Source organism: Entelurus aequoreus, linkage group LG06 (assembly GCF_033978785.1).
Source record: "Entelurus aequoreus isolate RoL-2023_Sb linkage group LG06, RoL_Eaeq_v1.1, whole genome shotgun sequence".
Classification (NCBI taxonomy): Eukaryota; Metazoa; Chordata; class Actinopteri; order Syngnathiformes; family Syngnathidae; genus Entelurus; species Entelurus aequoreus.
In genome coordinates, this window is record NC_084736.1 from 72896501 (window position 1) to 72911246 (window position 14746).

The 14746-nt window shown below is 38.1% G+C and overlaps 1 protein-coding gene across 1 annotated transcript in view; it reads left to right on the forward strand.

Moving 5' to 3' along the window:
* Positions 1 to 14746, forward strand: part of LOC133652752 (nuclear receptor corepressor 2-like) — a 152745-nt gene that overhangs the window by 100033 nt on the left and 37966 nt on the right. Inside the window, exons 7-8 of the mRNA XM_062051803.1 lie at positions 9802 to 9858; positions 10270 to 10322. Of these exons, the coding sequence (XP_061907787.1) occupies positions 9802 to 9858; positions 10270 to 10322 (110 nt within the window). The remainder of the gene's footprint in view (positions 1 to 9801; positions 9859 to 10269; positions 10323 to 14746) is intronic.

Here is a 14746-nt window from a genome sequence, read left to right on the forward strand (position 1 = left end):
CTGTATGGTTGTTGACCAAGTAGGCATTGCATTAACTCATGTGTGTGTAAAAGCCGCATATATAATGTAACTGGGCCGGCACGCTGTTTGTATGGAGGAAAAGCGGACGTGACGACAGGTTGCTAAAGGCAGTGCCTTTAAGGCACGCCCCCAATAATGTTGTCCGGGTGGAAATCGGGAGAAATTCGGGAGAATGGTTGCCCCGGGAGGTTTTCGGGAGGGGAATTCGGGAGTCTCCCGGAAAAATCGGGAGTTTGAAACCGATACCGATAATTTCCGATAATACATTTTAAAACATTTATCGGCCGATAATATCGGCAGGCTGATATTATTCAACATCTCTAGTTCTAGCCTCGACAAAAATCCCTATTTTCATTAAAAATGCACACTTTGAAGACACTATAATGTGTATATACAGGTATATACGTACTGTATATACCAGGGGTGTCCAAACTTTTTCCACTGAGGGCCGCACACTGAAAAATCAAAGCAAGCGGGGGCCATTTTGATATTTTTTTATTTTAAAAACCAATACAATATATGTATAAAAAATATACATTAAGGCCTCCACTCAGGCTTGATCCCGGGGACCCCAAAGGGTTTTGGTCCAAAAAATATTTAAAATGTGTCATTATTCAGTATTATTATCTCTAGATCAACATTAGGTCTATCTGTCAATATAACGTTTTTAAAGATTTAAGTCGTATGCTCTTTTTGTCAAAGAAAACCCTGTTTTTTTATGAAAAAAACACAAAATATGCAATATTTTCACCCAATAAAATTTTTAAGAGGAATATTTCAGATTATATAATAATTGGAGCCTTAAAAAGGTCAATAACTCATAACACCATTGATTTTAATTCATTATTATTTTTTGAGCAATGACACTTAAAAACAAATCACACAAAAATTATTGGGGAACCAAAATTATAAAAAAATGTTTACTGCATACTTTTAACACAATCTCGAGATCAACTTCAGATCTATCCGTCAATTATACGTTGTATCGTTGTTTATGTTTTTTGTTTGTTCGTTTTAGGACCTTCTTTAAAAAAAAAAAAAAAAAGCTCAATTTTTTATATGGCAAACACAATATATGCAACATTTTCCCCAAAAAATATCTCAAAGTGAAATATTTAATGTGACGTAATTGGAGCCTTGGATAGGTCAATAATTCATAATAACATTGATTTTGATTCATTATTATTTTTTAAAGAAAGAAACAGCCTGCATGGCAGCTTTGTGTTATTAGAGTAAACATTGCAACATTTTCTTGTTACATTTCACCTGTTTGGTCTTTCATACCACTTCTTATGTTTTTAATTTTTTTAATTGTATTTTAAAATGGTCCGTGGGGTCATTAAAAAATGACCTGCGGGCCGCAAATGGCCCCCGGGCCGCACTTTGGGCATCCCTGGTATATACAGTATATATCAAACCAACATAACAGGAGTGTAATGGCTCAAAAATCTCTTTTTTTATCCAAACAGCAACAACAACAGCCAGCTTAACTGTCAATGCGTGCACACACACAAAAGTTCCTTTGCCTTTGGTGCCCTTCAAAACGTTAACAACCATGTTGCTACAATAAAAAAACATAACAAAGGAAAATCCTTTTTACCTTGTGTCCTCGTGTCGGTAAATATTTGTGGCATTTTTTGAATACTCTGGGACTTTCGGAGTTGTATTTGTCGATTTATCATCGGCTTCTGTCCCAGTTGTGCCTTTTCCTCAACTGTATTATACGTCTGCCAAAGGATCATTTCCCCCCTAAAAAATCCCATCACAGTTGACAACTTGCTGCTGTAGAATCCCCCTTCGCCAATACAATCCTCTAAATGCTTGATAAACTCTCCCGCGTTCTGTCGGAGCCAGCAGCCTCACCATGGCGCACCACGCGGTGAATGCCGGCTCCTCTTTTTTATTTTTTTAATCCAACCTTTATTTAACCAGATAAGAAAGAAAGATCTCTTTCACATGGGTGACCTGGCCAGGACGTCAGCAGCACATGTCACAGAGCAGTTACATAAACGTTTAAATTAAGACATACATTTTAAGATGCATAAAAACAAACTGTAAAACAATAAATTAACAAAAAAAACACAGGCACTGTGCAAACGTCGCACACTGTCTGTTCCTCAGGATACAACAGAAGGCCCCAAATGGAAGTAATTCAGTCTGTACACGAGGAACAGTTTAAGCATAAGTTTCATTAGAACGTAATGTGTAAGAGCTGTTTTTTCTTTATAACGAAGTACACAAGTAGAGAGGCATTAAACCTAAAATAGCCTTATAAATGATGGTCAGCCAATGTGTGTATCTGCGTGCACTCAATGAAGACCAGTCTGATTTCACATACCGTTGACAATGGTGGGTGAGACGACGACATCCAGGAACAAAACGTATTGCTGAATGAAAAACAGTGTCCAGGGACTGGAGGCATTTAAATGAAACACTCAAATAAAGCACCTCTCCATAATCAATTATGGGCAAGAAAATCGCTGTCATCAATTTCTTTCTGACCTTAAGAGAGAAGCAGGTTTTATTTCTGTAACAGAGCCCAAGCTTTACCTTAAGCTTAGCTACCAAGTTGTTAATATGGGATGTAAATGAAAGCTTCTTGTCAAGAATAAAACCCAGGTACTTGTAATTTAAAACCTGCTCCACAGGGTTTCCTTTTGATGTTATAATATTTGAAATGATTTCCGGTTGCACCCTTGAATGTGGATAAAACCATGAGCTTGCTTTTATCTGTATTAGAGATGTCCGATAATGGCTTTTTTACCAATATTCCGATATTGTCCAACTCTTAATTACCGATTCCGATATCAACCGATATATACAGTCGTGGAATTAACACATTATTATGCCTAATTTTGTTGTGATGCCCCGCTGAATGCATTAAACAATGTAACAAGGTTTTCCAAAATAAATCAACTCAAGTTATGAAAAATAAATGGGTTATACTTGTATAGCGCTTTTCTACCTTCAAGGTACTCAAAGCGCTTTGACAGTGTTTCCACATTCACCCATTCACACACACATTCACACACTGATGGAGGGAGCTGCCATGCAAGGCGCTAACCAGCACCCATCAGGAGCAAGGGTGAAGTGTCTTGCCCAAGGACACAACGGACGTGACTAGGATGGTAGAAAGTGGGGATTGAACCCCAGTAACCAGCAACCCTCCGATTGCTGGCACGGCCACTCTACCAACTTCGCCACGCCGTCCCTAATTTAAGTTATGAAAAAAAAATGCCAACATGGCACTGCCATATTTATTATTGAAGTCACAAAGTGCATTATTTTTTTTAACATGCCTCAAAACAGCAGCTTGGAATTTGGGACATGCTCTCCCTGAGCGAGTATGAGGAGGTTGAGGTGGGAGGGGGTACCGGGGGGTGTATATTGTAGCGTCCCGAAAGAGTTAGTGCTGCAAGGGGTTCTGGGTATTTGTTCTGTTGTGTTTATGTTGTGTTACGGTGCGGATGTTCTCCCGAAATGTGTTTGTCGTTCTTGTTTGGTGTGGGTTCACAGTGTGGCCCATATTTGTAACAGTGTTAAAGTTGTTTATACGGTCACCCTCAGTGTGACCTGTATGGCTGTTGACCAAGTATGCCTTGCATTCACTTGTGTGTGTGAAAAGCCGTAGATATTATGTGATTGGGCCGGCACGCAAAGGTAGTGCCTTTAAGGTTTATTGGCGCTTTGTACTTCTCCCTACGTCCGTGTACACAGCGGCGTTTTAAAAAGTAATACATTTTACTTTTTGAAACCGATACCGATAATTTTGAAACAGATACCGATAATTTACGATGTAACATTTTAAAGCATTTATCGGCCGATATTATCGGACATCTCTAATCTGTATTTAAAACCAATTCAAGATCAAATAAGCGAGGCTGGATGACATTAAAAGCAGTTTGTAAAAACGGAAAACCCCAAGGGATGGAGGTTGAGCAGCAAAAAATAATAGTGTCGTCTGCATAAAACTGGTACATAGCATTTGGCAAATTGTTACAAAGAATATTTATATAGATGGGGAAAAAATGGGCCCCAGCACTGAGCCTTGCGGAACTCCTTTGGTAATGTCCAGTAATGAAGAGGTTGTCCCAGCCACCTGTACACATTGTGTTCTGCTTGAAAGATGGTCTGTAAACAAAGCAGCAGCATTTTTAGACAATCCAATGTGATGACGGGCTTAAAATAACAGACTGTGGTCTACTGTGTCAAATGCTTTTGACAAATCATAAAAAGAGTGACACAAAATTGCTTGACGAGACATTGTTTGCACACAGAGGCAAATTTGGCTGGATCTAAAAGTTTTTAGACTGAAAAAGTCGCAAATAGAGGTGTTCGTAAATTGAGGTTCTGCTGTACACTGCAAGTATTCAAAAACAAGGAAAAAAACAAACAAAAATGAGGGGTATTTTATTTGAACTAAGCAAAATTATCTGCCAATAGAACAAGAAAATTCGGCTTGTCAAGACTTTCCAAAACAAGTAAAATTAGCTAACCTCAATGAACCCAAAAATACCTTAAAATAAGTATATTCTCACTAATAACAAGTGCACTTTTCTTGGTCAAAAAAAAAAAAATTAGACCTTTTTGCTCAATATGTTGAAAAATATTCTTAAATAAGTAAATGCTAGTGCCATTATCTTGACATAATGATATGCGCTCGGCAGCATGATTTTTTTTCATGCTTGAAGTACGAAATTATTACTTTAAAAAGTAGTTTTATACTTGTGAGTGTTAATGACACAGCTTTGCATCAGTTGATATTCTAGTTTCAAGCATGTTTTACTCAATATAGGTTATAAAATCTCAGCAACAAGCTGTAATGTCTTACTGAGATCATTTAGGACCAAAACCCTTAAAACAAGTAAAACACTCTAACATAAAATCTGCTTAGTGAGAAGAATGATCTTATCAGACAGAAAATAAGCAAATATCACCCTTATTTGAGATATTTCATCTTATTTCGATTTCAGTTTTTGCAGTGCAGAGAGAGTTTGATTTGCACTTAGGCTCATTTGCACTCAACCTGTGATGTGAAGAAAATAAAGCACAAAATGAGAAACTATGTTCTTTAAATTTAGCCATTTAAAATCGTGCGTTCAACCTGTTGTGTTTCACGTTACTAGCAATTAGTTGACACTTGGGGCAATGTGCATTGTCTCTAGATAACGATGATGTAACCGTGATAGTGCTCTCAGAAATGATTAGAAAAGTCACTGGGCTGTACAGGGAGACCTAATAGCGTTTGTCCTTATTTGACATATTCGGTGAAATTACTGAGCTTATGAGTATAAGCAGTTACAGGATATTACAGATTGCTCAAGATTTATCTGAAAAGCTGGAGGTGTAACAAACAGTGACTCATAGCTTACACCATTACTCCTGTATGTAGAATGCTGACCTTTGTAACACTTTCTACTTCCCTTTTTCCTGCCAGGATGTATGCTGGCCAACAGTCTTTCTCCCACCTCCCTTCATCCCGCCTCCTCTCTCTGAATTATATCAACCACGTTTCAACTCTTTTGAATAAGAGCATGCTCCAGGGACAATCGATAATCTATTGATGTTTACCTAATACTTGTAATATTACATAACTACACGGTGCATGTTTACATTTGTCCATTACACGTTTCTTAAAATTTGATACGTTCTAGTGAAATTCCCTTTCATAATGTTATGGTAAATGGGTTATACTTGTATAGCGCGTTTCTACCTTCAAGGTACTCAAAGCGTTTTGACACTATTTCCTAGGGGTGTAACGGTACACAAAAATTTTGGTTCGGTACGTACCTCGGTTTAGAGGTCACGGTTCGGTTCATTTTCGGTACAGTAAGAAAGCAACAAAATATACATTTTTGGGTTATTTATTTACTAAATTTGTAAACAATGGCATAACATACATATACACACAGGGTCCATTGCCAGGGTTAATGTGGTCAACATATATAAAATAAAAACTAAATAAGATAAGGCTCAGAATGGTTTCTTAACAAAACCTTTCTACATATAAAGTGCTATTTTTGATTGATTGATTGATTGGGACTTTTATTAGTAGATTGCACAGTACAGTACATATTCCGTACAATTGACCAAGTTTTTCAACTTGTTTAAGTCGGGGTCCACGTTAATCAACATTAAACTGCCTCAAGTTGTTGCTCAGATTAAATAAAATGACAAAACTTTTCTTCTACATATAAAAAGTGCAACATTAAACAGTTTCAAGTCAACTCAGCCTCAGATTAACTTTTCTTTTCCCCTCCCAGCCGGGCTAACTTGGCAGTAAGAGGATATATGGGCTTATTGTTCTTCCACCATAGAAGTGGGTCAAAATCTAGTTTTTAATGCAATATGGTCTTAAATCTGCTACTATAAAAACATTTGTTATTGCTTTAGCCCTGCCTGACTCGCCGAGGAGAGGCTGCTTGAATGCGGTGGTGACGCTTAAAATGGGTTAGCATGTTTGACGTGTTGTCAGAAGCAGCTGCTGAACAATGTCGGCAAACCTCCGTCCTCCATTGTTGTATCGCGCAGCCAAAGTGTTCCCAAACGGGAGATCCTAATGAGGCAGGAGAGTCTTCCAGCTCTGACTTTTATATGTTGTCGTAGCCCGGTCGCTGCTAGCATTGTTTACACAACAAGCGCTACGCTACTTAATATGTCCGTGTGGAAACTCGTTCGGTACACCTCCGAACCGAACCGAACCACCCGTACCGAAACGGTTCTATACAAATACACATACTGTTACACCCCTACTATTTCCACATTCACCCATTCACACACACACATTCACACACTGATGGCGGGAGCTGCCATGCAAGGCCCTAACCACGACCCATCAGGGGCAAGGGTGAAGTGTCTTGCTGAAGGACACAACGAACGTGACGAGGTTGGTAGAAGGTGGGGATCGAACCAGGAACCCTCAGATTGCTGGCACGGCCACTCTCCCAACAGCGCCACGCCGTTCCTTAATAATGTTGTTGAACACTTTACCCTATAGTGAAAATGGGAAGTAAATTGTAGATTTTCAGTGTTGAGAAAGTTACCGTATTTTCTGGACTACAGAGCGCACGGGTATATAAGCCGCACCCACTAAATTTTAGAAGTTAGAAAAATATTTTCCATATATTAGCCGCACCGGACTAAGCGCCGCAGATATATAGGTTGGTAAATTAGTTATTTACACCAAAACATTTGATAAATGTTTATTTAGATACCTTAATTGTTTCCGAACGGTGCTTTTAATACGACAGTAAAACGGCTGATCAATAAAAAAAACTAAACAGAAGTCATCGTCATGGTCCCACTAGCTGCGGAAGCTAGCTCTCCAATCAGCTAAACAGATTCAATAACTCCACGTCAACGTCTTGGTAAATTAACTGAGGAATTTGTGAAATTGAAACAATATTTAAATAATGCCATTGCTTGATTACCGTATTTTCCGCACTATAAGGCGCACCTAAAAACCTCCAATTTTCTCAAAAGCTGACAGTGCGCCTTATAATCCGGTGCGCTTTATATATGGACCAATATTGAGCCACAACAGGTCTCGCAAACCCAGCCTCTACTGTAGCGTCTATTCTATGCACCTTATAATGCGGTGCGCCTTATAATGCGGTGCACCTTATAATGCGGTGCGCCTTATAATGCGGTGCACCTTATATATGAACAAAGTTTTAAAATAGGCCATTCATTGAAGGTGCGCCTTATAATCCGGTGCGCCTTATAGTGCGGAAAACACGGTACATTACAATAGCACACACAAATATGCATGAAAACACTCCTACACATATCACACATGGCGGTTTAGTAAGTAAGAATTGTTTTAGTTATATTGTAAAAATGACAAACATTGCTTGGATTGATGAATGAAGAATCCATAGAAGTAGTGGGAACGCTATAGACGGCTACAAGACAAAAAGGTACTTCCGGTTGAAAGCTCTAAACAGAAGGACACTGCAGCACCTGCAGTGAGTGAAATCGTCCAAAAGATGGCGCGATAGCACAAACAATAACACACATTTTTCATGTCCTTGCTTGTTTTTTTTTTATTAATTTTTTTATATTTGCAATATGACCGTTTTATACGCCGAAGGGTTCAAAGCATAGGAAAAAAGTAGTGGCTTATAGTCTGGAATTTACGGTATAATGGAAGTATATGAGAGCTTTGCATCGTAGACGTGACCCCAGCATGCAGAGACGAGAGGAGTGTGAATATCTTAAAATTTATTTTATGGCAAATCCAACTTTGACCACAGCGTCAGTCAGTTGTTATGTAGAGTAGCGCTTTCCATTATTTTCAGCATGCTGCATTGAAAAATCCCCCCCCCGCCCCCCCATACACATACTAAGAGTTTGTTCATGTAAAGGTCATTTAATTGTATTAGGAGAGTGGTTCAAAACCTTCTCAATCTTTTAAGTGCCTGTTGTGCAATTAGAGATGTCCGATAATATCGGACTGCTGATATTATCGTCCGATAAATGCTTTAAAATGTAATATCGGAAATTATCAGTATCGGTTTCAAAAAGTACAATTTATTACTTTTTAAAACGCCGCTGTACGGAGTGGTACACGGACGTAGGGAGAAGTACTGAGAGCCATAAACCTTAAAGGCACTGCCTTTGCGTGCCGGCCCAATCTCATAATATCTACGGTTTTTCACACACACAAGTGAATGCAAGCATACTTGGTCAACAGCCATACAGGTCACACAGGGGGTGACCGTATAAACAACTTTAACACTGTTACAAATATGCACCACACTGTGAACCCACACCAATCAAGGATGACAAACACATTTCGGGAGATCATCCGCACCGTAACACAACATAAACACAACAGAACAAATACCCAGAACCCCTTGCAGCACTGACTCTTCCGGGACGCTGCAATATACCCCCCCCCCCCACCCCCCACCTCAACCTCCTCATGCTCTCTCAGAGAGAGCATGTCCCAAATTCCAAGTTGCTGTTTTGAGGCATGTTAAAAAAAATAATGCACTTTGTGACTTCAATAATAAATATGGCAGTGCCATGTTGGCATTTTTTTACATAACTTGAGTTGATTTATTTTGGAAAACCTTTTTACATTGTTTAATGCATCCAACGGGGCATCACAACAAAATTAGGCATGATAATGTGTTAATTCCACGACTGTATATATCGGTATCGGTTGATATTGGAATCGGTAATTAAGAGTTGGGGAATATCGGATATCGGCAAAAAAGCCATTATCGGACATCTCTAGGTGCAATATATACAGTAGGCTTACATAAAAACATTATTTTGCTTGTATTATACACAATTAAAACATGCCCAGTGGGATACAGTGTTGTGGTCATCCACACAGCATTTAAAGTTCTAGGATTCTATTTGTAGTAGGTATTAGCTCTATTTTTCTATCATTAATATGTTTCTTAAGAGATAAACACCAAAGCCTTTTACCAACCCACCCCCCACCTGCTGCTTATGCCTTCTCCACTCACTTTCGACTCCCACTTGTTCTCTCTGACGCCCTCTCTCTCTCTCTCCGCTCACGGGGTGTGAGTGTGTTTTTTCTCCTGTCAGAGGAGTGATGGACTGAGGCAAGGAACTGTGGCTCAGCTTGAGCTACAAGCTCTAATAATAGTCAATGTATCCATCTCGCTATCGTTGCATCCAGTCACCCAGCCGGCCGTGGTGTAGTCTAAGCACCCAAGTGAGCGTGCTCACTGTGTTGTCATGGTGATGACAGAGGTGCAGGCAGCCGGCTAATCTAGTACTTCTGTTTGTGTTCTGGTCCAGAAAAAGGCAGAAGAGGCTCACAGGATACTGGAAGGGCTCGGACCCAGGGTAGAACTGGTGAGTTTTGCATTGAATTGCGTTTTCTACATTCATACTTTCTTGCTCACTCGGGTTTTAATTTCTATTTAGCATTAGTGATAGAGGAAAATTTACCTGAACGCAAGCGTCGAGCAGTTGTAAAACGGCTGTATCGAAGTGCAAGGCGACTACCTGTCTTGAAGCCCAATAATATTTTCTGTGCCATATTTTAAAACTAAATTTTTTCCCTCTGATTCAGTGATATCACTCCCAACATTATTTATTACCCCAGACTGTAATGTGAATCTGTCATCAACAGCATTCATCAAATTATGGAACAAATCCCCCATCTACAGTACATCTATGACAGGCTAGCAGATCCTGATCCTGTGGTTTGCATGCTGCTGTAAAACTGAGCATATTGTGTGATTGTCTCCTTTCTCGTTTCAGCCACTATACAATCAGCCTTCTGATACCAAGCAGTACCATGAAAACATCAAAATGTAAGTTTCCCCTACATCTTTTTTTAATGCCAAAATGATGCCAAAGATGATGCCAAATGTGGTAACCTTCTCTTTTGTAATTTTTTTTTTTTTTCTTCTTTAAAATATTATTAACTGAACACCAGCATCTACACTAGATCCATCCATCCATCCATCCATCCATTTTCTACCGCTTATTCCCTTCGGGGTCGCAGGGGGCGCTGGAGCCTATCTCAGCTACAATCGGGCGGAAGGCGGGGTACACCCTGGACAAGTCGCCACCTCATCACAGGGCCAACACAGATAGACAGACAACATTCACACTCACATTCACACACTAGGGCCGACCAATCAAATTCTATGAGCATGAACTGATGAAGCCTGCTTGGATCTTAGACACACTAGGGCTGGGCGGTATACAGGTATTATAAACTATACCAGTATATTTTCAAAAGAGATACTGTATGTATTCGAGACAATACCGCAATACTGATATATGTAGACTGCAGAAACTGAAATCTAAGTAAGATTAAATATCTCAAATAAGGGTGATATTTGCTTATTTTCTGTCTGATAATATCATTCTTCTCACTAAGCAGATTTTATGTTAGTGTTTTACTTCCTAAATGATCTCAGTAAGATATTACAGCTTGTAACTGAGATTTGATGACCTATATTGAGTAAAACATGCTTGAAACTAGAATATCAACTGTTGCAAAGCTGTGTCATCAACACTCACAAGTATAAAACTACTTTTTTAAAGTAATAATTTCTTACTTCAAGCATGAAAAAAAAAATCATGATGCCGAGCGCATATTATTATGTCAAGATAATGGCACTAGCATTTACTTAATTTAAGAATATTTTTCAACATATTGAGCAAAAAGGTCTCTTTTTTTTCTACCAAGAAAAGTGCACTTGTTATTAGTGAGAATATACTTATTTTAAGGTATTTTTGAGTTCATTGAGGTTAGCTAATTTTACTTGTTTTGGAAAGTCTTGACAAGCCGAATTTTCTTGTTCTATTGTCAGAGAATTTTGCTTAGTTCAAATAAAATACCCCTCATTTTTTTTTGTTTTTTGTTTTGTTTTTGAACACTGACTTTTTGCAGTGTAATTCTTAAGGTCTCAATGTGGAAGTCTTTCTGCTCATTGTTGAGTTTGAGTTGAGTTTGAGTTTATTTCGAACATGCACGCATACAACATGATACATCACGATTTCCAGTTTCTCTTTTCAACACGTTCGAAAAGGAGTAGGAAGAAGCAGAGCTTATTTAATCCTACCCCTTTTCTTTTACATAACAGTTGCTAAAACTTTTGTTCACTTCCTGTTCTCAATTTATTCACAATATACTCCATAAGTAATCACAATAAAGATAGATAAATAATACTCGGTGAAGTAAGTTACATTAAATATGGTGAGATGAGTAAGATTATTTTGAAAAAATGAACGGATGGATTGCATTGTGTCTATGTATATGTAAACTTTACCGTTTTTTCTGGAAAATCAAGTATTTTGTCCTTCCTTCCCTTCTTTCACATTGTTGTACTTGCATTGATAACAGAATCGAGCGATCGGGTCCGTTTGACTGAAGCCTCGCCGTCACTCGGGGCAACGCGCTTTCATGACAGCAGCGTGGCGAGTTGCAATTTACGAGATTCAATCAAATCCACAACGCAAGAGAGATGGATGCACTTGAAAATGATAAGAGAAGACATTTTTTTCCGAAATACAAGCTTTGTGTAAATAAATATGTTCACAGTTGCAAAGGTATGAAAACAACTGATTTAAAAAGCTGCCACAAATAATTAACTCGTTATATGACTTTTGCAGTCACAATAAATGCACAATCTGAAAGGTAATACACTATTTGAAAGGGTGTTTAGCTGCAGTGGCATTATTGCATCCTGCCGTATACAGCTTACTGTTCCTGGCTTAAATTTTTGAGGGTTTTTCATTGATTGATTGAAACTTTTATTAGTAGATTGCACAGTACAGTACATATTCCATGCAATTGATCACTAAACGGTAACACCCGAATAAGTTTTTCAACTTGTTTAAGTCGGGGTCCACGTTAATCAATTCATTATACAGATATATACTATCAGCATAATACAGTCATCACACAAGTTAATCATCAGAGTATATACATTGAATTATTTACATTATTTACAATCCGGGGGGTGGGATGTGGAGTGGGTTGGGGCGGGGGGGTTAGATTTGGTTGATATCAGCACTTCAGTCATCAACAATTATATCATCTGAGAAATGGACATTGAAACAGTGTAGGTCTGACTTCGTAGGATATGTACATAAACATGGGTCTTCTAAAATGTTGAGCTACAAAAACACTATTGTTAATTATTTTTAAGTTTTCTGCTGATGTTTGAAATGTCCTCTAAACAAAGGACGCTAGTTTATATTTTGTTCTTTTGTGTTTTTGTTGTTAGTTGAGGATTTGAGCGTTGCTAAAGCTTTGATTTAAAAAAATTGAAGATTATAATTTACTTTTCTTTTCATATTTTCAAGACTTTTTAATATGTTTATGTGCAATATCTTTGCATGAAACTTTAACACTTTCAGCAAGTGACCCATGTTAAGTATTAGTTTCAATAAAACTACTTGACATACATGTTTGGGTTTGACTTTTTATAAATTCACTTTCAGGAAAAAATATTGTGATATATATCGTATACCTTAAGCCAAAATATATTGGGATATAACTTCTGGTCCATACCGCCCAGTCCTAAAACAAACTGAACCGTTCAGTTGCAATCGATTCCATGAGAATACAATGACCTGGATGAATGAGAACATCCATAGACATATTGACTGAATGTACTTAAAACAAATTATATATGATTTAGAGATAGTGACTTGACTTTTTACGAATGCTTCAAGCAGAATTAATAATAACCTGATTCTAGTGACCTCAATCAAGAGAATATTTAAAACTCTTCTCAATTAAATGTGAGCCACGAAAACCAGGGTGCTTGTTTCTTTCCCACTACACAGTGTCTGCTTGGTTGGCCACAATTGTACTCAATCCGTTTACTGCCTGTTACTTTCAACAGTTGAGCCAGTATGGATGTCGTAAAACCACTGCTCATAGCTCATTGGTCAAACAGATTTGTCATCACTGCAAACTCTCAAAATCTTTAGGATTTAAGAATATGCGGATAAAATGGCAATATAAACACATACAGTATGTTAATAGCTTCAGAGAAGTATTCCCTGGTCATTAAGTAGCGTGTTGGCTTATTTTTTCCTAGGGGTAAGCAGGTTTTAATCAGGTTATTTTGTTATGTTTGTATTTAAATCATTCACATTTTTCTTACTTTCCACACCATTTTGTATTACTGTTTATATTACTAGGATTTAAGTAGTTGATGTTCTGTGCACAGTTGCGATGTTTGCTTCTGCTGCTGTGAGTCAAGGTGGCATGTCATGTATTGACAAAGGATTGTAATCCCGTGTGGATAACACTTTTAATTTGCAAGTCAACATTTGGGCCATATAATTCAAATACAATTTGTCAGCATGTCTCTCTCTCACTGGGAGAAGAGATAATAGTTGAAGACAAGCCTGTGACTGGCGCTGCCATGGCTCGTCTCCTACTGTGTATATTATTAACATTATTAACATATTGAATTGAATTGAAGTATTTATTTCAAACCTGCACAGTACAACAAAACATTTTTTTTTTTTTTTTACATTTTGGCAGAGACATTTATGCAAGGCTTGAAAAGGGGTTGTATGAAGCCGATGCTTATAATATCCCAACCCCTCTCACTCATTCCACATTTAACATAAACAATATAATACAAGAAAAATACTATACAAACAAAAACAAGAAAAGCTCCTGTACACTAACAATACAATAGTACCACTGTTACTTTGATACAAGACAAGACGAGACAAAACACACACACACACACACACACACACACACACACACACACACACACACACACACACACACACACACACACACACACACACACACACACACACACACACACACACACACACACACACATACATAGGCCCAAACACTCTCTGACCATACACCTCTCTCCCATCGCTCTGTGCTGAGGGCATCACAGTCTTTCCTCCTCGTACTTCTTCAGTACTTCTTTTTTAAACAGTCTTTTAAATTGAATCATGTTAGAACACGTTTTTAACTCTTCCCCTAAGTTGTTCCACAGACTGACTCCACGCACTGAAATGCACATTGACTTTAAAGTTGTTCTAAATGTAGGCAAATATAATTTGTTGTTTCCTCTTAGACTGTACCTATGGTGAGCATCTCTATCCTGGAATAGGTTCTGTATATTGGATGGTAGAGAGTTTTGGGATGCCCTAAACATAATTTGAGCAGTTTTAAATTTGATGACATCGTGCAGTTTAAGTTGCTTTAACTCCATGAATAGTGGATTTGAAT